Here is a 27547-nt window from a genome sequence, read left to right on the forward strand (position 1 = left end):
TAAATCAAAATGAGAAGATTTAAAAGCAGGGATGTAAAGGAAATAAGAATAAACCACAAAATCCGGCTGTTCTTCCCCTTAAAATTTCCTGGGTACTGTGTGCCTGTCACTGTTGGCCAGATCTTGCGATTTCTAAACTGTTCATGTTTAAATGTAAAAAATGTTAAATAAGTTATATAAAAGCAGTTTTAGTTATCGGCCCATGCTCATGTGAGCAGTCATCACTGATGACTTATCTCTCATCTGGCTGCTACCTTTATGTTTGCATTTCTGGTTTGTCCAGAGCCAGGTTGTCAATCAGATGAGCAGTTGCTGCATCTGAAGAAAACCACCTCCGCTGCTTCAAATCAAGAGTCCTATAAATCTGTGTTTAAATAGCTTATTTAAATAGTGCACACATGACAGCATTTCAGAAAACAAATCAACAATATGAAAAACATATTTCCAATAACATGACATTTCAGAAAACATGGTATTTACGAAAATACGTTATCAAAAGGATGCTGCACTGATGTTACAATGTTTAAGAAAATGTGTTGCCCTAACTCTTTATTAATTGTAAACAATTTTATTTACCATAGTGGGTTTTCTCCTTAATTCATGTTGGTGTTAATGTCCTGAAGTCTGTGTGAGCCATGTGATGCACCTGGCTGACCACAGACTCAATATGAAGCCACTACAACCAAACTCCCTCTCATTATTTTGGGGGATTTTAACAAGACTGGCTAGTTAATTAGATCACGAATGTACTGCTAAAACTGCTCTGGTGCTCCAGGATGGCACCCCTTCATTTCAATAAAAGTTGCTCTCCAGGCAGATATGCCAAAAGTGTTCTTCAGGTTCCTGCATTTTTGGACCCATATCATACTCACCATAGTGTCTTTCTCTGGCAGAGACAGCCGACTGCCCACACACAAGTGGCATGAAACAGTCGTAATGAATTGCTCTTGTTGGCTTTCAATGTGTGATGCTTAGTAAATGTTATAATTTGCCTTATAGCCATCTTTTGCAATGACTGTCATCACAAACAGGCTGAGTAATTGCAACTGTTGCTACTATAGCTGCACAGCCTGCAACACTGTTCTTCGGGGCTTGAACTACAGTAGATAACTCAACAGACAGACAAATACCTAAAGAACACCTGCAGAACACACGGTATGCATTTGAACTGAATCAATTACTCCTTGACCTGTACAGACAAGGCATTTCTTATTGTCTGTGTTGTCATTTGAGAGTTTCAAAATATTGTGAATGATTTCAATATGTGGATAAGATAGAAAAAGCATTAATAGAATTATCATTTTTTCAACATTTCATTGTGAAAAGATAGCTACAAGATTTGTTTAATGTTGTCAGCCAAAGTCTTAATTTTAAGTCTATGATTTATTATTTATTCTTTTCAAGTCATGGTCTGATTAGCAAATAGGCTAATCTGGAACAGATTAGTGTGATCCAGTTTGGAATTATCCATAAAGCTATTCTATACTATCTTAGGAAATAAATACGTAAAATCAAGGACTCACGACCACCCTTGGAGTATGGATTAGTGAGTGCATATAATTGATAGGATCAGACTCACACACATGCACACACATACACACACCCCTATATCAAAGAGCCCTTCTTGAGGCTTTGCATAGCAAACAGGTGCTAGATTAAATCGGAAGGGTACAGACAAAAGCTCAGTGTCTGTTACTTGGCCGGTCACCACAAAAATCAAGTCGAAGCCTGAAATGATAAATCTAGTCTCATGTTTAAAAGCAAAGAGAGTTAAAAGACATGAGTGAATGCCAAATACAAACAAATAAATCAAATCTACTGTCAAGGACCAAGAAAGTAATGTACTGTAATAAAGGTGATTTCCGATGCTTGATCAACTTCAGCTCAGATAAAGAGCATGACCTAACAAATCAATTAAAGAAGTAAATCAATCAGGACAACATCACAGTCAATTTGAAATAGTGAGATTTAAAATTGAGATTGTGACATAAAAGGTGATTTAAAAAAAAGCAATACAATATTCACAGTGTTAAGTTTACATGATGTGACTGGTGCCATTATATGCTTTACCAGCAAATCCCATGAAAAGACCAAAACCAACAACGTGTTAGTACATTTCTAAATACTTTCCGACTTTGCTACCCTGTCTGTGGCACTCAGATCCAAGCCCATTCATTCCAACTACAGATGTTAATCTTTTAAAATAGGCCACAAATGTATTGTTTCAATTTTTAAAAAGCCTCAGGAATTTCCTAAAACAGCTGGGCACTGTAGTTTTTAGCAAACAACAGGAGTAAATGGTGCATTTATTGAGGACTATTTTCAGCTGCTCTATGAGTATTTACAGCAGCAGGATGGTTGATTGATTCAAAATAAAACTATAGTGCCAGTGTTCATGGTAATGAAGGAAAATGTCATCCAGTTTGCACAGTGTGGCTCATTTATGTGTTTTTGGACAATAATTGAGGTCTTCTGCCCTGAGGAATAAGTTACATCAGGCTTTGGCTTCACAGGTAATATCTGTTGGTCAGTTCAGTGTTGTTTTTGGTCTATTCATGGGATTTGTCGGGAGTAAGAAAAATACAGAATATTGCCAGCCTTATCCTTTGGTCAAATTTAATTAAATCAAAAAATCTGAATATTTGTGAGACCTAAAAGCTGTGACATGTAAGCTAAGCAAGGAGGTGCTCCCACACTGTCATTTTCTTGAATACTGCAAAATCCAACTGACATGTACTGTAACCACCACTGTAACATACAGTGTAAGTAATGAACCAAGCTCAAACCCAGTTGGGTATTTATAGCACCAACAGTCAGCCAGTTTTTTCCCCCCTAAAACTGTCCATCATTCTGCTGGCTGAAACAATGGTCCATCCAACCGGGTCAACAGGGAGACAACACAGCAATAGACTATTTTCACAGAATACAATCATGTATTACTCACATTGCTCATTGCATTATAACACAAGGTTAGACAAGAAGCATTGTAACATCATCCAGTTTTGGACTTCATGGTGTTGTTATAACTACCTCCTCAGTGTTTACGTAGGACTATATCCACTGTATCTGAGTGATTATTGTTTTGTTAAATCTTAATTTTGCACCTCCTTACTAAAATGCAAGACTAGCATTTTCAGATTTATCCACTCTAAATATTGTTTGAAAAAATGCAGATAGATGAAAGGCCAAAACAGTGAGGAAAACGTGCATTTTCAAACTTATTGTGGACATGGCCTAACTCCGCTTGTATTGACAACTTATTTTCCAGCAGGTGGGTTTATTAGCTCATTGCCCCCATGTGTGTAGTTCAAAAAAAGTCCCTGACACTATGATCGTAAATATTGCATTAAGCTTTAAGGCATTAGCTCCTCTGAGAACAAAAGAATTAAATCAACAACAAAGTCCCGGCCAGGACAGGTCTGCACCTGTACAGCTGGGTGCTTGAGGCCATGACATCATGCAGGGTAATACAATCCCCTGACAGCCCTGTTGTGAGCACTACCAGCCTAAAGGGGCATGGTCCACACCAGACTTACTCTCTTACAAAAACAGCTCTGCAGCTTGTAAGTATTTCATCTTTTTCTTCTCCTTAATGATACATTTTCAAGCAGTAGCACAAAATGTTGGCTGTTTTCATTTGTCCAATAGTTTTCTGTCAAGGTTAGTGTTACACTTTCATGCAGCGCTGCATCTTGAGAGCAGAGAGACCAATGAATTTTCTACTTTTCTCCGGCCTCATCTGTTCAATGTCAATCTCAGTAGTGTCTCATGTATACCAAAGCCTCCCTAAACACATCAATCATGAAAAGCACACAGAGGTTATCTATGCCTCTCTGAATTTGTAGATGCAGCTAACGAAAATTTGAATTCTTCACCCCTGTTGTCTGGACTAAATGATTAAAACGTTTCAAGGCTGAAGTCAAGAAATGAGAGAGAGTAACAGATTACCTGAAATATGATTGGAGTACTGAATACTAACACACAAAAATACTTTAAATCATTTAGAGGAAAAAAAAAACACTTATTGGGCTGCTCAAACAGGCCCGAATGACATTAAATTTGTATTTTTATAATGAGATTAGACACTAATATGTACTGTGAAACATTACAAATAAAGACAGCAAAATCATTCACACAATCATCCACTTTCAAATGTAACATCCACATCCTGCTTTTGCCTGGTGTTATTAATGAGTGACATAAATGCAACCTTTAGCAACATCTGAACAATAAAAATCAGATCAAATTTTGATCAATACTGTGTCAGAGAGGAACTGATTCCCCTCTAAGGAAATTACTGAGGCCATAGTTTGTGTTAGATGGGATTGCATTATTTTAAAGTAATGTATGTCTTATATTTTATCCCCAGGGGGACACGATTATTGGAAAAATTACCACAGACCTTAAACATTGCCTGTGTGATCAAATCTTTAACTACAATTTAAAAATCAGGCCTCAGAAAGGTAGTATTCATCGCACAGCTATTGAATTAGATTACATTGAATTGTTCGGCTGTTGCTTTTATTCTGTCCACCCCTGCAAGATGCAGTCTTACCATCTTATGCTGCACCCACACCTCAAAGTAGACTGCAGTGAGTTACGCCATATGATGATGGATTGGGTTCCCCCTAGTGGCCTCCTGAACACACATCTGACGGCAACTTGGATGTTTTCTTTCAGACATAGATGGTCCCAGTGAGTGGCTGTGCTGCTTTTCTCTGCTTCATGTCATTGTAAATTAAATAAAGGCTAGCAGGATTCTGCATCTGTTTGCCAAAAAAAAAAAAAAGCACACTGCCCATTTCTTTGGGCTCTGGGAACTGCTGAGGGGCATTTCTCAGTACTGTTAAAAATTACTTAATCAATTACTCAAAAATATCAATAGATTAATTAATAATGGAAAAAATATGGCAGTTTTTTGATTCCATCTCAATATATCAATTCTCAACTGTTGTGTAATTAAAAGGTCTATGAGGCTGTTAAAGTTAATTACATACCAAATCTGATGTATTAGTTTGTAGTAATAAGACCAACTGACTGCACCACTTACCATCATTTAATTAGCTTATTAAGATAAAAGTAGGAAGGAGGGCATGCAGCTAAACTGTAACACTCACACACACATTGGAGCTTAGAGGGTGTATGAAATCCTCAATGCCCTCAATACTGTCTTGCAGATGAGCAGTACAACCATATTACTACTGTCCCGAAACACAGAAAGACAAGTGTGCAATCATTAGCTAACAGTCTTTGAACAAAGTGACACTGGCTTGGTGAGTTCAGTAAACACAGCAAGGTTGGCTCAGAAACAGGCGTTACAGGGGTACAGCATTTGCTCACCACCACAAAGACCAGGCGGGTGCAATTTCAAGCAGCCGTGACTCCAGCTTGGATGTGCGTTCCAACAAACACATTTGGCTGTGAAAAGAAGCAGCTGGCATGTGTAGAGGAGGAGATATGTGGCAAGTGTTAAGGTGTGCTCAGAAAGAACACAAAGCTAATTTTAGAAGCGATACAATGGGGGTCATTCCATACCAACTCACCTAGGACCTCCCAGTTGTGATGATGTCATGGAGTTTCTTGAAAAAAAATCATGTGAAAACTTCTGTTTAATTCATGGGACCTTGCAAAATCCTATAGCTCTACTCCAAATATTTTTTTACATTTTTGCGATTCTGTTCTGTGTATTCTAAGCCTCACCAATTGCTTATTTTTGACTGGATTGGCTTGAAATTTGTACTGCACATCCAAGAAACCCTAAGCAGTGTTTCCCCTATAATTGTACAGGCCTGGTGGGCCACCAGGCCAACAAGAACCCCCACAAGGCCAAAAAAAAATATATTTTTAATGCCAAAAATAATATCCATTCATTCAGAAATCAATAGCATAGTGGGGGCTCTTTGCAGTGCTGTTCCAAAACGTGACTTAACCTCTGTGTCGCTGCCTGGGAAACTCCTGGTAGCATAGCTCCTTTTAAGGAATAGGGCAGCGCGTAATGTGTGTGCGTAGCGAGTGAGTGGTTGAGAGAGAGAGAGAGAGAGAGAGTGAGCAGCAGAAAAGTGACGGTGAATGTGAGCAGAGCAGAGAAAAAGGTTAGCAGTAAGTGTAGTAAGTAAGCAGGCTACAGTGTTTCAGTTAATAAATGCTGCAGCTTCTCAACACCAAGAAAATTCTCATCTGTTGTTTCCCCAACTGCTGGAAAAGTGAAGGGGGTTAGCGAAAAAATGTTAGCAACAATGAGTTAGCCTAACTTGATGACGCTAAATAAAGTAACAGAGAACAGAGAAATCTGTGGCTGCTGAGTCTCCTGAGTTTTGCTCAGGGGAAACACTGGTGAGGATAATTTGCAACATGTATTCATATAAATAGTTGTGGCTGAATGTTTTACAGTAATCAAATTAACAAAAATAAATCATTTTTACCCTAACGAATCTTTAACTTTCAAAAATATCTCGACTAGTTTTCACTTTCTTGCAACCAAATTGATTCTGTGTAGTATTAATATAGTTCTATCACATAGAAGTTATTTGGTCCTGCATAAAAAATTTAGTGCCACAGATCTTGCTAAATAGCTGAGCTGAAAAACACACTTCTTAAGATATTTTGACTGTATATTTTCCCAGGAAGGATTATTTTAATTTCCTTGGAACTAAAAGTAAAAAGCTGAAAAACTAAAACTCGGAGCTGAATAACATACTTCTTAAGATAATTTGATTGTATATTTTCCCAAGAAGGATTATTTTAATTTCCTTGAAACATTTTTTTTATGGGAAAGTGTTAATATTCATTGCAGATAAATTACAGATGTTGTATTACTTCATCATTTAATAATTTTCTGTACAAGAGCATTTCTTGCATTTTAAGAGGAGAAACAGGAAATTGTGATGGTCCAGTTTTCCTTTATCACTCTTAGACAGGCAGTATTGTCTTCCATTTCTTGTAGGTGGGGGGATCAGTGATGCACATCACTTCCTGCAGGGGTACCCAACCTGTGTCCTGTCTTGCCGGCCAGTGGAAGGATTCGCTGGCCCATATGGATGCAAGAAATTGACCAGGATTTCTTCATCATCATCATCATCATCATCATCATCATCATCATCATCATCATCATCATCATCAGATGTTTCCATGACAGATCCAAGCCACCACTTCCCATCATATATACAAGCATGTTATTTTCCTGGACCACACTCGTGTACATCAGAAATCCTCAACTCAGCTGCTGATGCTAAAGTTGATGTTTTCAATACCTAAGCTGTAAAAGAAGGGTCATCTCCAGATATCCTTATGACTTGCAGAGTTTTCTCAGCAGTTGGAATGTACTAACAGTGGTGTCTGTGGGTGCCACTGACTGTTTCTTCATTGAGATATGTGGATTTCAGTTGATCATCGTGCTGAAGTACATCCTCACTTTAAACAAAGAAGAACTTCACATTTTATATGCAGCTACATCCCAAATCAAACAGCCTGGAGACTAGCTTTTGCTGCTTCTCGTTTTATGGTACCCCCATTGCCATCACAGACATTCTTGCCATGGCTGGTGGCAAAGAAGTGCCACTCATCTGTGAAGCCAAAGTCCTACTGGTGATGTACAAGATTACTGAAATCCTTAAAATTTTTGTACTGTGATGCAGCATCATCTGAAAAGTAGTACACTTTTGAAAAATTTGGATATATTTCTTGCAAGTACAAAAGAGCTTCCCATTGAAAATGATGCACTGATGTAGTAGAAAGTTGTAAATAGTTGCTGATTATACACACTGATGATGTGACAGGTATCACCATTGTCGGCTTTAGAATTAATTCTAAGTTCTTTATCACACACAGGGGACAGTACGTCTGTCCAGGCTTGATAGACCTTCCTGAGCGTGTTGTAAGCTCCCTTGCTTTTTCTGTATATATGATCTACTCCTACTCCGTTTGCTGTTGAAATGCAAGTTGAAGGGATCACGACACTGTTTCTGAAGAAAGCTACATTTCACTAAAAGGTGATGCAAACAAACTGTGGCATCATCTATCAAGTCAGAACATCCATTTCTCAACTTCAATAGTTCCTTGTCTGTTTACAAACTCAGCCAAACTTGAAAGATCAACTTTTCCATTAGTGTAGGCTGTCTTGTGACAGTTGACTTCTTCTTCTATGCTTTCTCTAATAGAGCAGGGCTCCATGATCTAACTATCACATCAAACTATTTAATGATGAAATTGATTATGATTGCATTCTTTTATATACTTCTGGGTATGTTGCAATCCATTTGGCAATAATCCACCCAAACCTATTTCCGGTGGGATTAGCCCAGACTTGCTTTCTTGTATTATAATGCTACTAGTTGATGATGTCAGAAATTATAATATATTATAATTCAGAAAAGTTTAAAAATGTGAATAGATTAATATTTGTCCAGACACACGAAACAAGATGACATCTAGTATACAACAAACCAAGTCATTACAAGCTGTAACTTGCAAATTTCCTGAACCCAATGAAAAACAGACTCAACACGTATCACACAGAATGTAATATTACAGCCAGTGAAAAGTACGAAAAATTAGCTATTTTCAAAAAATTATTAAATGATGAAGGAATAATATAACATCTTTAAATTTTTTATTTATCTGCAATTAATGGTAACACTTAAAAAATTGGATTATTCAGCTCTGAAGCTATATTTAGCAAGATCTGTGGCACTAATTTTTTTATGCAGGAACAAATAACTTCTATGTGATAGAACTATATTAATACTACACAGAATCAAAACTTGGTCACAAGAAAGTAAAAACTAGTGGAGATATTAATTTTTGAAAATCAAACATTCTTTGTTCGGGTAAAAAATTATTTAGGTTTTTTATTAATTTGATTACTGTAAAACATTCAGCAACAACTATTTACATGAATACTCATTGCAAATTATCCTTAGGGTTTCTTGGATGTTCAGTACAAATTTAACCCAATCCAGTGAAAAATAAGCAATCGGTGAGGCTTAAAATACACATACAAAGAATTGCAAAAATGATGACATTTAGCTCCGAGGGCTGAACTTCAAAAATTCATAACTAAAAAAGTATATGGAGTAGAGCTATATATTTTTGCAAGGTCCCATGAATTTAATAGAAGTTTCTAACATTAATTTTTTTGAGAAAATCCATGACATGAACTGGGAAAAGTTCTGAATTCTGGGTGTGTTGGCACAGAATGACCCAATTGCCTTCAAGGTGCAAATCATGGCAAAAACACATCTACTTGAGTTGAAAATATTATATCTTGAGGGAAAGTTTTGCATTTATTACAGGCTGTACGGCTCCACATCTTGAATGAGCAGCTATATTAGATGGCAGTGTGCTATCAGACTAGCTTAGGGATGAAACGATTACCAGTTTCACAATAAGCCATGGTAAAATTCCCAACAGTATTACCGTTTTCAAATTTTAATTATCATTAAAACCATGTTTGATTACCGCGCTTTGAAAAACACATGGTGAATACTGTCAAGTATCGACCAAAGTTAGCAACAGTCTCTGAGACGTAGGCGCAGCATGCAACATGAGTTTGTTTTGTGTCAATGAAAACATTGCAAAAGGCATTGACAGTGCTCTGGAGTTTTTTCAGCCTTTGCCCTTAGTGGAAGCTGCGGGTTTATGGACATGCAAGCGGTTCCATTCATACTTTTTTTGGACGTCCAAGGACACAGACATGTTTCGCCTGCTAGTAAATGGGGTTGCAGCATGATAACTTTACAGAGTTGCAAAATCCAGTCTGTTATTATTACAAACCACTGTGTTTTTCTGATCAGCCTTTAAAAGCAATAATCTGTTCCAACCGGACTTGCTGTCATTGTCTCACCAGCACTTAACAAAACACCCACACCAACACAGCCCCATGTATTGTTTTACACAGGACTGTTTTCAGTCTGAATACAGCTGAGAAATTCCTGTGTGTTGCGACAGCTTAATGAGAATAGGAATACAATAGGACACAGTAGACGAGACAGGCATTCCTGTTTGCTGCAGTGCAAAGTGCAGTTACCTCATGTTAATGCACATTGGATATGGTTTTCAGATGTTCACATAAGGTATTGGCTATGTTATTATTTTCATGTTTATGCAAACAAAAAGTGCATAGTTCTGCTAATTTTATTTGTGGTTTTCAATATAAAACTTATTGTTTCAGTATGTGCATCAGTGCTTTTTGAACACTTTCAGCACATTTTGACAAAACCGCGATAATACTGATAACCGTGATAATTTTGCTCACTATGGTCGTGATATGAAATTTTCATACCATTTCATCTCTTGGCTAGCTCAGTAGTAAACTGCTTAGGGTTGGCATATGAGGAACAGCAAAGGAAAGTCATTTCACTGGGAAAATACTGCCAGATCATTTTAACATAAATTGTGAAAAATAATCTTTTCCAGGGAAATGATATTGTGATGGAGATGGAGTTATCATTTCAAAACCCTTTTGATGCCTTTTTGAACAAAACTGCAAGATTTGACCTGAAGCAAAAACTTCCATAAGTGGAAAAGTGGACCTTTAGGAATAGGCCATTTTATACAGCAGATATTTTGACTTGTCATTGTAGTTAAAGTGCAGGTGTTACTAATAACATTGATGATGTATAAGTTCTATTCAAGTGTCCCAGTAAGTCATGACAGTGTGACAGAGAGCCAGCATACAGGATACCAGGACCTTGAAACTGAAGCAGTGAAATGGGATTCATCCACCATTTATTTTATTATTTACGCCTGGGCTTTTCCTTCTGTGACATGTCAAAATGTCTTCTGTTAAGTAGGCCTATATAACTAAAATTCACAGGATTACGTATTGGCGCCAATTTTCCTTAATAGTACTGGAATACTGGAAGGGTTCAGGCCTGGAAATAAATTGAAATAGTAAAAATAGGTAGAACCCCCCCGCAAAAACAAAAAAAAGCATATCTCTCTATTTCTCAATAATATGGCATCCAATCACTTACCAGCAGGAGACAGAGGATAACTGATTCAAGTATCTATTCACCTGACCTAACCTTGACAACGATACAGTAACTTAATGGTATGGAAAATGTAACATTGCTATCGTTAAACACAGTGGTGGAAAGTAACTAATACATTTACTCAAGTACTGTACTTAAGTACAATTTTTGAGATACTTGTATTTTACTTGAGTATTTCCCTTTTATGTATTTGAGTATTTTTAGGCCATTTTATACATCCACTCCACTACTGTGCTTTCAACTCCACTACATTTATTTGATAGCTTTAGTTACTTTTCAGATGAAGAGGCTTTTAAAATACAACACATTGTTAAACCTGAAATCAGTGGCTTCCAATCTTTTTGGCTTTTGAAGTCTTACAAAAAGCAGTGTGTAGTCGGGGTCACATTTTAGATGTCTATGTGTTGTTAACAGCTCAACCAAATAGTGATTTCTCCCTCTAAACTTCTCACCTGGTTTCATTTCAATATCAGAAATTTATTTTTTCTTCTATTCTCTCCCATTAATCATCTCACAACCCATCAGATTTATCTGGTGACCATTTGGAGCTGCCAACCCCTCGCTTGATGGATTAGTATTAACAATCTAATAATGTCATGTATATATAGCTATATTAGTCACAGGAGACATTTTACTTTTTTGACACTTTAAGAACATTTCACTTCTAATACTCATGTAACTGTTACTTTTACTTAAGTTGGTATTTTTCATGCAGGATTTTTGCTTGTAATGGAGCATTTTAATCTTTTTAAAAATAATTTAAATCACTGTCACGTTACGTAAGTAAATAGTTCTTCCATCACTGGTTAACCGTTAATTTACTATTGTCAAACAGAAAAAAAAACGCCGTAGGTGTCAACATGACAATTCATTATCAAATATGAAGTAAGTTAGCACTACATTGGCATCTCCCTTTGTAACCACACTTTAGCTAACACATCTGTCTACCAGTAAGCTGACAGGGTGGTAGTTTGTACCTCATCGTTTCTTACGTTTGAGAAATTTTCATGAGTAACGTAACAAAGGAGTCGAAAAGCTAAGCTAACTTTGCTAAACAGTAAGCATGTATTTTTCTTAACACAAAGCCATAATTTTAAACATTTGGAGGTCATTTGTCACTTACCGGTCGTTTGTCACTTCTGAAGACATTTTCAGGTTTCTCGCTGATTCTTCTCCAACGGGAAAATATCCGTCAGCTAATTACAGGGCAGATTTTTTTTTTTTAGAAAAACATTTTCCGTTTCTTCACTAAAACAAAGATGGCAGCCGGAAGTGACTTGTGTCTTCAGTCATTGTGACCCTACCTGAAAATGTATTTGTGTTGGGCAAATTACTTAAATGTAATTAGTTACTCAGTACATAATACCCATTGAAAACGTATTTAACCTTTATTACTTTACTAATAACTAGACAGAAAAAGTACTTACTTACTTTATTGGTTACTTTACTTTCCATACTCAGCTTAGGTTAGCTAACTTCACAGCTAAATTACATTGTGGTTAAACAAGCACCAAGCTTAATTTACATGTTGGAGATATTTTCTGACCCTCAAACACCTAACTAGATATCTTAACATTATGTGAGGCCACACACCCTGCACCTCTCAACAAAACCAGGTAATTACTGACTGAAGGCCTATCAGTGGTCCATGAATGTACAGGAAGATGATGACATCCCTCCATCAAATGTAGTCTGCCTGTCTCTGTCTCTAATAGAAACCAGCTTCACACTAGCTGGAAAACCAACATATTAGAAAGGAAATTATCTTCATCTATCTATCTATCTATCTATCTATCTATCTATCTATCTATCTATCTATCTACTAGGACATCTAGAAGTCATTCTTTCCTGTTCATCTCATCATGGGTTTGGGGGGAGAAGTTATTTATGCTGTTATCAATGCTGCAGTCTAATCTTTAAGGTCCTTAACATCCAGTCAGCCAAGTGCATTTTGTTAAAACAAAGCACCAGTGCCATCTACTGGAATATTTTTGAAAACACATGTTCACATCGGCACCTAAGACTAAGGCTGAGATCAAATTATCTTTCTTCTGTCCTCAATTCTACAGCCATCGTAGCAGAGAGAATAATGTTTACTTCAACCATTTAAGTAATATTTTAACTGTACCAGCAATGAAGATTGAAATTGTAAAAAATCTATAGGGGGGGTAATGTAAATGTATCACTTAGTCATAAATCAAGGTGATGCTGCTGAATAATAATCGACAGTTGTCGATGATAAGCTTTTTATGTTTAGACCTTGTGGTAATTAAATAGAATTCAAGTCTTTATAATGCAGTAATTTAGTCAGAGTTTCAGAGTTTTCAGTCAGCTGAAAACATTGGGAGCCCGAGAACACGAGCACAAACATTTACATACATCTGTTTAAAATTAATATTTGTTTTATAAATTGAATTGGTACAAAATACTGTCATCTCTATAACCTACAGGAGATATCAAAATAAAATACTGGGTCATGAATATATTCTTTGTACTGTTGCTTGATGTAGATTTTTTTTTATTCTTTAATTCAGAGTCCTTTGATACATAGCCTGAGCACAAGTTCAAGGAAGGTAGAATTACTAATTTAAAAAAAGCAGAATGAGCAGAGAGGTGTATTGAATTTCAACAAGCTACTCCTCTAAAACACACACAATGTACAGGGTAAGCATCCTTATTCTTGTCAAATCAAATCATATAGTAACTCACTAGATAAAAGTATTGTACAGCTCTTAAAATCCCTTTTAGGCCTATCATAACTGCAGAGTCCCATACAACAAATGTGTTTTCAGTTGGGCCACAAATAATAATTTTAGAGCCTGTATGTTTTATCTTGAGGGGGAAGCATCTCTCCAGACCTTCAAAGAACTAATCTCCCACCTCCCTTCATCATTACTTTACAGGGATTGACAACACCTTATTGGAAATGGCTAAAGAAGCACACAACCCTCATGGAAACAGGAATAATGTACGACGTGCCAAGCTTTGAAGAGGTGTGTTTCAATAGTTCTTTGTGGGCCACAGAATAATTAATGTATTTATTAACAAATTATCAATGTTATTTCTCTGTAGGTTTATTTGATCACCAATTATATCCATTGCAGTGTCATAGAGTAAGTTATTCATGAGAAAATGTTGCCAAAATAACAAAGAAAGTGTTAATTTAAATATTTGCTAGCTCATTTGTGAAGGTGACAAGTGTATATTTAGTGGTAGTTAACTGGACAAGACTGAGCTGGGTGTTTCCATTTTTGGGAAACATAGTTATATATATATATATTTCAGATAAAATACTGCAGACCCCTATATTTTGCAATTCTCTGCATGAACAAGAGGCACAGAGCAAGATTGGGGGATCTAAGCCATTTTGGTGTATCTCACACTCAGTGGGTGAGAGTTGGCAGCCCTGTCATGTTCAACCAATAGTAGAAACGTTTTTTTCCTTTTTCTCTTTGTGTGAATCCTAGGGGAACAGCACCTCTCTGAGGGAGCACTGGCTAAGCAGAGTATTACAGGAGGTCATCTACAACATAACATGCTAAATGACCAATGAAATGTAAATCAATAAGAGGTCGAGCAAGTGATTAAATGTCTGTAATCAAGAGATTTTATGAAAAGCAAAAAAAAAACATTGCTGCACTTTAAATGGCCTTGCATATACTGTACATTTTAGCTAAATGTAGCTTCCACTATATTTATTGTCACTATCATAAGATTTAGAGATATTTAATAAGAACGAAATGTAAATATCTCTGTGTGTAGTACTTATCAAAATTTACTGATTACTTTCTATGTTAATTTTTATGTTTACATGTAAGTCCACATTTTGCTCACTTCTGACACAATGCTTTTGTAAAACCCTGTGAACCTATGGTAATATTGCCCTCTTTTATATACATAATAACTAGGTGTCTGGAGCTATTGTCAGAGCAGAAAGTCATAAAGCAAACCTGCAAAAGTGCAGGCAGAGTTAGCAGGTCAAGACTGAGACTGGAACCCCATAAATGAACTCATTTTCTTTTTCCTTAGAGGCAACAGCAGAAAAATGTTGATCTAATTATGGTTTTAGATGAGAAATCATCAAGATCTGGTTGTGCAATTTACAGTTAATCAATTGAGAGTTAAAAACCCTTACAAGGTAAAGTAGGCTATACAATACATTTAAATTACTACATGTAAAAAATTAAACAATCTTAATTTTGTATGGGAAACTATGAGCAAAAGAGACAAATTTAGCTAAAAGTTTTTAATCAGACCAAAAGAACCAAAAAACATGGCATTTAGTAATCACATTTTGACTAGGATTTGTTAAATATACACTAAAATATGTGACATGTTTCTATTATAAATGTACACACTTGGATTGAAGCATTCAATTAATCTTCATTCATTTTGAGTCAGATAAATTAGACCAATAGGTATATTATATAAGTGAGATTTATTACTGAATCCAGTATGCTGGAAATTTGCCACACAGTTCAATATCCGGTCTTAGAGTGCTTTATGAGAGATCTTGGAGGGGTTTTATATCATTTTAGGATATGTTTAAGGTTGTTCTTCAGCTTAAAATGAACCCTTAACTGGGGGCATTGGCCTGTATTTTTTGTATCTTATGTTGTACCACCAAGCGCACAAGAAAGTACCTGCACGCAATGAACATGTGATGTAATACTGTACACATTTTGACTGCACAGGGAGGTAACAGATGATGCCGATACTGCACCAAAATAGGTAGCAATGAGAAATAAATCCAGTAAGTTGTAAGCTGATGTAAACAACACACGTTTTGAAACATTAAAGCCTTGCAAATGTTTTGTCAGGTAGAAAATGCACTCAAATTCTGTCACAACTAAATGGTGTGATTTGGTGAATTTATAGGTGTATGTATTTGCATCATAATTAAATGTTAAAATAAAAAAAATGTATGCCCCAGGGTAGCTTTAGCCAGCCAAGCTACAGCACCTAACTTGCTCCACAATTACTGCACCCTCTTTTATTTGAGAGTCAAAATTCTAAATGTAAAATATATGCACTATATAGTTCCCTTAAACATTCCCACAATAGGCTTTTCTCTCGAAATACATTTGACATGTCATAGTAGAAAAAGCACAGGTGTAAATAACAATTAACAGTAGTTGAATTCCATTTAGCTGCGTCAGTTTCAGGTCTTGGTGTTGTGTATGCTGGTTCATTGTAACACTGTCATGGTAACAGAGCCATCGTTAATGTTATAAGTAACATCTGTGCTTTTCCTACTATGACAAGTCAAAATATCTGCAGTGAAAAAGTGCTATAGAATGAGAAATGTAGTATCCACAGCATGCACACTGCTAAAATCCTTCAATGCAACTCTTCACATTTGATAGATGTCTAAATTACCATCATACAACACTACTATCAGTGAGGTGCAAAATGATGGAGATTCAACAGTGTCTGAAATCTCAATTTACTGCTCACTATAGGATACACTATTGAGCATTTATGATGTAGACAATAGTGTGATTTCAGACACAGTCCATAAACAACACTGACTGGCAGAGTGCTAATTATGTGAATGAGCTCATGATTGGTTGGCATGGGACTATATTTATAGATAGCCCTTTTTAAATTGTAGCTGCCCAGTTAGGGGTTAATTTTAGGCTGTGGAACCACCTGAAACATATTGTAATATGATATTTAAGAAACACCATAATATAGTATACAGTATATGGCATCATTATGCATGCATGACTTTACCTTTGGAGGTTTTCCTTTTTAAATGTGATTTTAACACTAATATACTAACAATTTCCCCTTATTATTTAGCGAGTCTAATGCAGTAAAGTTGACACAACAAAATGTGAAAGTGAAATGAAATCTGAAAGATGAATTACATTGACAACCATGTATTACATTATCTGTGGACTTGTTTACTATTATTACTTAATCTTTTTTAAAGCTCAGCCAATATCTCCAGAACTATACTACATTTGACACTAATGATAGAATGTCTGTAAAGCCACCATTTTGTATTAGCAAATGTTATCATTGAGTACACAAATATTGGACACACTATGCATTGTGATGAATAACAGGCTTTAGAGGAGGGAGTTAAATTACAAAAATTTGTCAACAGTCTGACATTACATATAGTAAGAGATAGTTTATGAAACATGCCCAGGATCCTCTCTGGACATAAGAAAACAAATTCCTACTGCCAGATAGATTTGATAAAAAAGGCTCTGTACCAGCAGCCAGTGATTAAGATTTGATTGATGTGATAATGATTTAATGACTATGACACAGTAATTTAATGTAGAGTCAAAACCAAGTTCTTGTAGAAATATGGTGAGATGCTAAATTGTTTGAAAAGCAAATAAGAGTCTGGTGGTGGCTCATGCATAATCCAAGTACTTTTGTACCCTGTTTTGGGGAAGGCTGAGGGTCTAATCCAAATGATTTCAGATGTCAGTTAATGCTTAGAATAAAAACCTCAAAACAATTTAAGACATCAAACATCAGAATATGTTCTTTATTCACAATTTTAAGAGCTCAAAAATAAGACTTTATGTGGTGTTTTTAATTTTTTAAGCAGGATGAGCACTTATGTTGAGTATTTTTATTTATTCAGACAGTTCAGTTGGGAAGCATACAGGGAGAAAGAGTAGTGGATACACTGCAAAAGACAGTTCTAATAAGTTTCATTCCTCTGCCAGCAAGGGGCTGTCATACCAAAAGGTGCCCCATTTTCCTTTCTTTCCTCTTCAGCTTGTAGTTCATCAGATTAATTTTGTGTTGTGCATACAAAACTCTCCTACACTCCCAAAAAAACCCAATATATCTTAGGTCTATCAAAGAGCTGCAACACCACCTCACCTCCAGCTCCACAGTCTGCGTTTACTTCTCCAATTGCTTCCTCTCCTGCTCTTTGGTTCCCCAATTAGTCTCCTCAGTTTGTGACTCTCATGCATTAGCATACATTCAGGTCACAGAAGTAACCATCAGTTTCTCTAAAAGATGATTTACCAATGATGTTCGAAAAACCCAGAAGATTGTATAACAATACGTACTGCTGTTCTGGTGGTATTTTCATAATATTCTAACCATCTGCAAGAAATAAATATTTTGTCCACTGCACAATGAAAAAGATTTTTAACCTCTTTCCCAATTTGCGACTCTGTTTCCTATCCAGTTGGCTGGCAGGCTGCCATCTTTGTTTTGGTTCAGAAACCATAGAGCAACTTAGCTTTTTTCATCCAGATGGTTAGAAGAGTCTTTGGGAAATCTGGAAATACATTCAGAATGACAGTAAGTGTTTTTAAATGACCATCTAGGTTTATCAAACACTGTGATCTTGTGGTCTATGAGCACGCTGTCCATTCCAATGTTTGCTGATTTTTGAACTTCAACTTAATTCTTCGTCTACAGAGAGGTCTCAAGTAGCATACTGTACATCATCTCCCTTCTAAACAGAAGAGTATTGGCTACTAAGACTCAAACCATCTGGACTGACAACCACCTGAGGGAATGTAAGAGCCAGAAAGGGCTAACTTCCCCATCAACCTGTCATGGGGAGAGTATCCCACCATCTAAATTGTCTTCAAGGAGGGGCTTACCAGTAAAGGAGAAGGTTCTGGTTGGCCGAATTCCCAAATACCCAAATTCCCTCTCTAACCTTGCTATATGTTCATCATAGGACTCCAGAGGGTTAAGCCTGTCTGATCGGTCTCTTTCAGTTTCAGTCTTCATTGATTTGGGGACTGCTGAAAGTTTTTATGGACTCCATTCTTGCTGCCCAGCTTGGCCTATTGTCTGAGTTGCAGAAAAATGTCCCTGGAGGCCACTGCCCTGGATGGTTGTCTGCTCAGCTGCAAAACCCACAAGACTCCATACCTATGCTTAGGTATGTCAGGCTACCACTATTAGACTATACAATTCCATTTGCTGAACTCACAATACTCAGGTTTCCTTGCTTTCAGATGTATAACTCTGATATAGACTGGTGCTCTAGCACCAGTTTGGACTGTAGAGGCACCTTTCATTTTCTGTGCCTGTCTGCTCGGCCCCCACCTTCCTTAGTCCCCAGACCTCTTTGGGGTTACTACTGAATATATGGAACTAAACAAGGTTTACATCAACCCAAGTCATATTGCTGCCTCCATACCTTTCCTACAGTTGTGCCACGGATCTCATCCTCAGCACCCCTCTTCTTCAGGAATGTCTGTCCTCCCTGCCTTTATGTCTCCACAGTCTCAATCTTGTCTCCATTGGGCCAGCACCCTCCTCTCATAGGGTCCAAGGTTTTGCAAATTCCTGCAGGTTATTCATAAATAAGCACAAGATCTAGAGTCATCCCCTTGATGCAGTTGCCCTCCACTCCACCAATGGGTCATCAAAAGCCAACTGGCCATCCAGGACCTCAAGGAGCAATTTATCTTAGCTCATGTCCTGATCCACCCTGATCCAGCCTTCTAGTTTGTTAATCAAGTAATGCTCCTGTTGTGGGGATGGGAGCTGTCTTCTTCCAGCATTCAGGCATGGATCAGAAGCTCCATCTATGAGCTTCTTCATTGCCTCCAGCTTGCTATACAAGCTGCCACTTGCCATCCGAGTACCAGCCACACAATGGCTTTCTTGAGACAGCACATCTGGTGGTTCTGGAAGTTAACACCCAAGAGTATGTTTCCTGTTGCTACAAGTGAGGCACCTCTGTGATCCATGAGGCAACACTGCAAACAAGATCTCAATTGAAAAGATCTTTCAATGTTGAATCACTTGGATCTTCCTACAACAACTCTTCCCTTGAGATTGACTAACCTTTAGGCAAAATCAGTTGTTCATTTACTTCTAGGAAAAACAGAAGACTTAGTGTTAGTAGTTGGCCACTTAACCACTAAACAAATTCGGTCCTGCTGAGAAAGGAAACAAAAGTTTATATTCAAAAGGTTATATTGAGCCCTCCATACAGCATAACACAGGTCACTGCACAAGAGGTAAACACTTAAGGATAAAGCTGCATCCTTTCATCTGCTTTGTTTGACAAATCAGGTGATCATGTCAAAACAAGAACAGATGCAACTTGGTTGCAAATTTAGTTAGATGATGTTTTTTCTGTTTTAGACATAATACTCCTCTACCCTAAATACAGCATGTGTGATAGAAGAGGGCCTATCTAAACATCTCCCCTCTTGAAACATCGGGCCTAATGTCAGAACATTTTCATATTCTTATCCGAAACCTCTTACTTTTTTTCTGTGAGGTTTGCTTGGACATGTTCCAAGTCAGATTCACCAAACTCTCTTAAAGGATAATGGTTTTTTCAGATGGGGAGCGATTAACGTGCCTTAGTAATTTATTTTCAATGAGAGGCAGGCAGGCAGGTAGGGAGGTGCGGGCAACCTGACAGGCGGAGCAAAAGTGGGCACAATCCTGTGAAACTGTTGAAGTTGTGCTCATCTCACGCACACACCCACCCGCTGCCAGAGTTGAATTGTCTTGAACTTTTTTCTATGCAACGCGTAATGCAAATCAATGGACAAAACACCGATCCTTGCCATTTGTGGGTTCCTTGTGATATATAACTGATTTCTAAACGGTTATCTGAACATAAACAGGAGGGCTTTCACATGGCATAGCATTGGCGCAACACTGAGTGTATCAGGGAACATTACATATAGTTTTAACTTAAGCTAGGCTCAATAGTAAACTGAACTAAATTGAAAGTTAGTTATGGTTTTTAGTTATAGACTTTTTTTCTGGAAGATATATTTTAATGTTGCTATAACCTATAAAGAAAATACAGTTGTACCAGCAGGCAGTAGTGCACAGAAGCCATTTCCATGGTTACCACGCATAGAGCGCCTGGCGTTTACTCACAGAGCGCTTGTCTGCCTGTCTATTCACATGAGGCGCACAGTAAGACCCCGTGGATCCAAGTGGGTATGCAGGCAGAGTGGCGATTACTGTCTGAAAAGACCCTAAGGTTGGTGGTTTTCTATATTTTTCTTACTGTCAACAAATCTCAAGTATTATGTATGTATCCAAAGCCTCGTATTCCTCTGTGCTGTAGACCTCCCGTTGTTTTCCAAAAACTAAGACTAAAACACATCATAGAGCCACACCATTGCACCGGGAGACACATTACATTGCCACAAAGACAATGGTCAGTGTAGTTTGTTTGGGAATGGCTCAAAAGTCTAATTACAGCTATCACATTTTCAGTCTCAGGAGAGTAGTTCCGTGTATGGCAGACGCCACTGCACATGTGTAGGAATGCAATTCTGTTTACAGCTTGTTGTGCTGCATATCACAACCTCTTGACTGTATGCTACATTGTAAATTTCTGAGGGAGCTTCAGTACTTCAAGGTAGGATCAGTTCATTGTTGGTTTGGCTCTGCACATTAGATTTGTTGACAATAAGAAAAAATATAGAAAATTGCCAGTCTCATCTTTTAACTGCATAAGTTTGTTGTAAATCGCTCATTTCAGCCTGATGAATGCCACCTGTTCATGAGGTGCTATGTAAGGTTACATGTTCCACTCCATATGTGACGTTTCATTCAAGTGTTAGAAAGGGGTAATGATACACACCACAGAGTTTAAAGTCATGCTTTAAAATTAGCAGACCAAAATATAACAGATTTAAAAGTGTCAGTAGTAGGGGACCTGAAACAACTAGAAATATTCAAAATATTGTCATCAAAGCACTCCATGGTTGGAGTTGGTCAAGGGATGTGTCAGTCACAGCGATATTAGAAAAGAGAATATTATAGCCTACAGTGGGTGATGCTACGCTGTCAGGTGCAACAGAACATGATACTACTGCTTGAGTGAAAGATTTTTCCTAAAAACTACTGAAATTTATAATTTTCTGTGCCACAATATTAATAAATATCATAAAATCTAAACCACCTCTCAGTAAATTGACGAATCATGATGATGATGATATGGTGAACAGAGTATTAATTTTGCATTAAGTTTGTCTTAGTTATATATTATATTTTGATTAAACAAATCTGTTCCTATGGGTGGTTTTTGTATGAGGCCCATTGTTCCTTGGGAACATTACTGATTCCTACAAGTGGGACTCACCTCAGTCCCTTGATCTGATCCATGCCGGTTGAAAATTCATGGGCTGAAAGAAACAGATTGAACCCATTTTCACCAGAATTGTGTCATTTTTCTACAAACAAAACTTTGCCATTAGAATGGCTTTAACTATTATAATCACAAAAAAATATACACATAGGGGCTTTGGTAAGTTAAAACATGTACTGCAATCAGTATTAAACATGATGAAAATTTATTTTTTACATCACAGTTCAGTTAGAAATCTGGTTGTCAGTGTAGTCTACAAAAGATAACTTGAAAAAAATGAAATTATGTTTTTAGTTTTACCTCAGACAAGAAACATATAATCCATGGCACATGGTTTAATGGTCCTGGACTAATGTGAATTTTACCTTGACAAACAGGCTAACATTGACTACACTGATTTAGCATAGTATTTATTTCAAATTTCCAAATGTTATCTAACAAGCATCACCTTTTGTAACATGCTAATTTTCAACTGCATGACTAACATTAGCTACATTAAAACTGACAAATTTAGTCGAGTGCTTCTTTCACACATAACATGCTGCAAAAAAATAATACTAAGCATTTGATTTGGTGTTATCTGACAGATAACATTACTTTATTGCTATTTAAATTAAGGTCCTGTGGTCAAAAAGATCACTAATATCAGGATTAGCAATTGTAGACTAGGAATTATGACTGTTGTCTATCGTGAGCAAAGGAGGAAATAGTATGATGTTATAGAGTCACACACAAGTCTGTATACAAAATATTGAACTTTTTAGGAGACAACTGCTCACTTCCCATTCTCAACCAACAATCAATCTTTTTTTAAAAACTATGACCATTGTAAGGAAAATGGTTGTTATTGTAACTATGACGACAAAGCCCCCCTAACCTTAAGTAGTTTTTTAACCCAAATCATGATCTTACCCTGACCAAGTTATGTTTATGCCAAACTTAACCAACCCTTAAGGCTTGCATTAGGGTACACAGATACATAATTATAAATAACAATCATCAATGTCCTCTACTTTACTACTATACTCTTATGTCCTGTTAGCCTTGTTAACCTGTTGGCTAATACACATTCTTCCAGACATTTATTCAACTCAGGTTATTTAGGAACCATTATTTCTGTGAACCATGTAAAGAAATAGATTACCTTAGTCTAGGTAAACTGTGAAGAAGTCATATGCTCATGTAAACTCACTGATTGCTGTGTCTGATGTTCATCTCTTATTGTCACTGTTTACCATTTTTCAAATGGATTTTTCAACTAGAATACTGTCGCAAGGCACACATCCTAAAATATGTTTTAGAAAACATAACAATACTACTGAGTTTAATTCAGAGTCCTGTACAGCCCCAACACAACAAGCCTTTTGAAATGAGGTTGGGTATTTTTACAGTATAAAGATGCCTTCAAAATTCTGCAGGATCTGAATGATGGACCAAAATCCTTTTTTTTTTTTTTTTTTTTTTTACAAATGTATGCCTCAAAAAATTCTAGATCTTTTCTGCAGGTAAAATTGGGTGGGGATACATAATAAATTGACCACAATGTTTGCAATATTTGAATATAATGGACCATACTGTTTCTATACCCAAGCTATCTTGATGCAGTGCAGCACCAATATGGTCCTGTAAATTCATTGATACATGTGATATTTAAGGATATTTTTCTTGTAATGACCAAAATTTAGTGATTCAGACACGTGGTAACAAATAGAAATTGTGATTGCAATTGAAACTTGAATGGCTTTAAGTTTATGGGAAAATTCTCACATGCTTTATGTTTTAAGCTATACTCCCATATTGACTGACTGTGTACATACAGTCTCCATTAAAACAAAGTGAGAAGAAACTCTTCAGCATCCTTACCACTCACACATAGGGTGATGTTGGACTAAAATGTAGATTACGAGTACACTGTGCTGAAGGTACATCTAGCTTTAGCCACTCATTACATGATCTTTCATATTGGCCAACACAATTATTATTGTTTGTCACGTGCATCTTTGCCAGAGTAGAGCTGGAAGGTCAGTGTTTTCAATTACAGATTGTATTGCTGATACCCAGTATCAGATTTCTGATCATGACATCACTGGTGCCCGTGGACAGAGTTAACCTCCTGCAGACCACATAAGCTCACCTCAGTCAAAGTGGCTGCGATCACATACATAAAGTTAATTACATTATTAATTAATTACATTAATTACTCATGTAATTTTTATTTCAGGGATAAGTGTAATGTATAACAATATCTCAAAAGCACATTATAGACATAATCTACACATTTCCATATTTTCTTCTCACAGCATTCTAGTTGTTAAGAGACAGTTATGAAAAATATGCCCAATTGTCTCAGTGTCCTAAATTATTTGTACAAAATGCAACCACCAATTTCTCAAAATGGTTAGTAATAGGAGTAGTTCAGTGTGTTAGGATGCTTATTCCTTTCTTGCTGAGAGTTGGATGAGATGATAGGCATCATTTTCATTGTTTGTCCATTACATATAAAGTGAAGCCAGCATCCGGTTAGCTTAGCCTTGCACAAAGACTGGAAATGAGGAAACAGCTAGCATGGCTCTATCCATAGGTAACAAAATCTGCCTACCAGCACCCCTAAAGCTTACTTATTACATTGTTACATCTCATTTGTTTAATTTGTACAAAAACTAAAGTGTAATAACAAGTTGTAGTTTTACAGGGCCTTATGTGCTGGACTATTTCTCTCCAGGACATAACTTCCACATGACTTCCTGAAGTCACCACTGGTTGCCTGGCAACCTTACAGGGATTGCAAAACAAATGAGATATAACATGTTAGTTCGTGATTTTTAGAGGTGCTTGTAGGCAGAATTTGTTATCTTCAGGCAGAGCCAAGCTAGCTGTTTCCAGTCTTTACGCTATGCTAAGCTAAGCTAAGCGACTGCTGGCTGTAGCTACATAATCATAAATCTGAATCTGAATCTGAATAATTACCCTGTGGACATGGTATTTTTCATGGTAGTATTTAATGTGTCATAACAAAAACAAATTAGTTTCTAAGTTTTAATGGAAATATATGTTTAATAAGGAAATGGCTTTAAATGTTGAATTGCATCTTGAAGTTATTTTGGCCAATTTGTTTCATGCAACGTGCATGAAAGAATGAATGAATCTCACCTTTATTTGTCATGAAAACTACAAGACATTTTTACTGATCATTGTCTTTGTCAAGCATTGCAATGTGATGATATATATAGAGAGAGATAGATAATATATAATTATGAAAAGTATAGACTATGTAGTCCAAATAGTCCACATGCCAAAATAATGGAAATTATGAAATGTTATATGATTTCGATCAGTAAATGAACGGACAAAATCTGTTCACACACAAATACTGTCAATTTATTTTTCAAATGTAATTACAACACATGTTAAGATTGAATGATTTTTGCAACATAAACTGTATCTACCTCATGCATTCCTTCTTTCTAGTCTAAATGCACCTTGAACTAATGATAATAATGAAACTCCAAGTGTTCTGGGAGAGACACTGATGATGAGTAATGTCAAATAAAACACAGAGAGGACAAATTATGTCGTCAGTTTAAAAGGTCAGATTTGTTTGGTTCTCTGCTTGACATGACTGTTTCAAATAGCACTCAGATCATTTGTATAGGTTTGTCTGCTCTGTGTGTTTTCTTATTATGACAAAAGAACAGCCAGTCGAATTTAGTGTGAATGTTTATTTCATGCAAATCAAAATAGCTTATGGTCTCTAGTATCCTTTTTAATTATAAAATCTCTTGTGTAATTATCGATTTTTCAAACCCATTTTGGCCAATTCCGAATAAACCTTTTCCTTTCCAGTGTACTACTTCCCCTATTTTCTTCTTAAAATTTATTTCCACTGAAATGTTTCTGTCTTTTACAGCTTTCAGTGTTTTTTCTTTCTTTTTTTTTCTTTGCTATGCTTTTCTCTCCCTGCTTTATGCTCCTTGTGCTCTGTATCTTTTTCTGTCTCCCCTCCCTCCCTCTGTCCTTCTTTCTCTCCTTCACTTTTTTTTCTTTGGCTGCTTTTCATTCTGTTTTCTTTCATTGTTTTTCTTTTCTTTCTCGCCTAGGGACCCCATTTTTTCTCTTCCTCTATTCAGGATTTCTTTATTCTCTTTTCTGAATAGTTGTGGTACTTTAAGGGGAAGGGGAAGGCGAGGGAGAGGGGAGGGAGGTTAGTTTCAGTCAAAGCTGCAGAACAAAACTTCCTCCCACACCACATGCAGTGTCTCTTGGAATGAGTTTGTCACTGACTTGAAGACACACTCCCCCTCCTATGTATACCACCATGGATGACAACCCTACGGTGAATTGGTATCAGGCCAACAGACACACACACATGTCCTACACTGACAATTGTCCTCTTAAATATCAATGGGGCATGTTGTGAAAAGCCTCTGTGTCCCAGTCACTGTTTGTGGTTAAGCGGTGTTAGTTCAGTGTGCAGTATCACATGGTGACACATGATGTGGTGGTGCGTTAAACCAACCACAGCTGTGTGTGAATATGATTATCTCCCAGCTGAGGTGCGTAGAGGGAGGCATTTGTGCTTCACAAGAACATCTTCATCACTGCAGAGAAATGACAGGCTACCTTACAGGAGGCAGCCCCATGTCGAGGAGCACTACCTCCTCAATGGCTTCGGTCTCGGTGGGACTTCACTCAGATAAGCATGAATGCAGTCCACAAGTAAATCAAAAACAATAAAATCATAAGTGCTGGTTTGTAAATTTGGTGATGTACAGTAGCTGTTGATATGGAAATAGGAAAAAAACACGAAGGGGAAAAAAAATCCATTACTGCACTCCTGCAAGACAAAACCACAGCAGCCAGTTAATCTCCAGATATCATGACAGAAATCATTCCTCTTTCTTTATGATAGGAAAAAAGACTACAGCCCCTGCACCTATGGTTTCCATCTCACAGTCACACACGCACTCACATTCTGCCCAAGACAATTTAATGCATGACTCAATGGCATTGAAAGTGGGTTGGATAAATTGGAAATGATTAAAAATGCAGAATTGACAGGGAAACCGATAAAACTTTCTCTCTATAAGTAAGAACCAAAAACCAGCATGATGGAATGGCAGGCTTGAAGGGGAGAGAAAGGTGAAAGACAGATGAAAGTGAAGAGAGATAAAAGCCGGAGTGAGGAGGGTGTGGGATAAAGCAGGAGGAAGGGAGGCAGAGATGAAAGCAAAATGAGAAAGATAAGAACAGAGTGAGAGAGACAGAGAGGGAAACGGAGGAAGAGATAGATAGTGTACAGAGCAGAGAGAGAGGTAACCATGGAAACAGGAGGAAGGTACAAAAGAAGAGATAGACAAAGGGTTTGATTTAAAAGAATGAAACTTGGACGAAAGAAAAGTAATTCCGACTGAAATTTGTTACCAGGAGATGGAGGAATAATACAAAGGAGTGACGGCCATAGAGGGACAGTAGCTGTGTC

The 27547-nt window shown here is 37.0% G+C and overlaps 2 protein-coding genes across 6 annotated transcripts in view; one reads left to right on the forward strand and one right to left on the reverse strand.

The window, feature by feature from the left end:
- Positions 1–12257, reverse strand: part of sema4ba (sema domain, immunoglobulin domain (Ig), transmembrane domain (TM) and short cytoplasmic domain, (semaphorin) 4Ba) — an 82966-nt gene extending 70709 nt beyond the window's left edge. For all 4 annotated transcript variants that reach the window (XM_067589721.1, XM_067589723.1, XM_067589722.1 and 1 more), the window contains exon 1: positions 12115–12257. The gene's annotated coding sequence lies outside the window, so the exon portion shown is untranslated. The remainder of the gene's footprint in view (positions 1–12114) is intronic.
- Positions 11816–27547, forward strand: part of znf710a (zinc finger protein 710a) — a 28228-nt gene continuing 12496 nt past the window's right edge. Inside the window, exons 1-2 of one of the 2 annotated variants that reach the window (XM_067589727.1) lie at positions 11816–11876; positions 13895–13984. In XM_067589727.1, coding sequence (XP_067445828.1) covers positions 13943–13984 — 42 coding nt within the window. In that variant the 5' untranslated portion in view covers positions 11816–11876; positions 13895–13942. Of the gene's footprint in view, positions 11877–11973; positions 12049–13894; positions 13985–27547 lie in introns of those variants that run through there. The other variant, XM_067589728.1, reaches the window with a different exon arrangement.

This window comes from Thunnus thynnus, chromosome 5, assembly GCF_963924715.1.
Source record: "Thunnus thynnus chromosome 5, fThuThy2.1, whole genome shotgun sequence".
NCBI classification, from domain to species: Eukaryota; Metazoa; Chordata; class Actinopteri; order Scombriformes; family Scombridae; genus Thunnus; species Thunnus thynnus.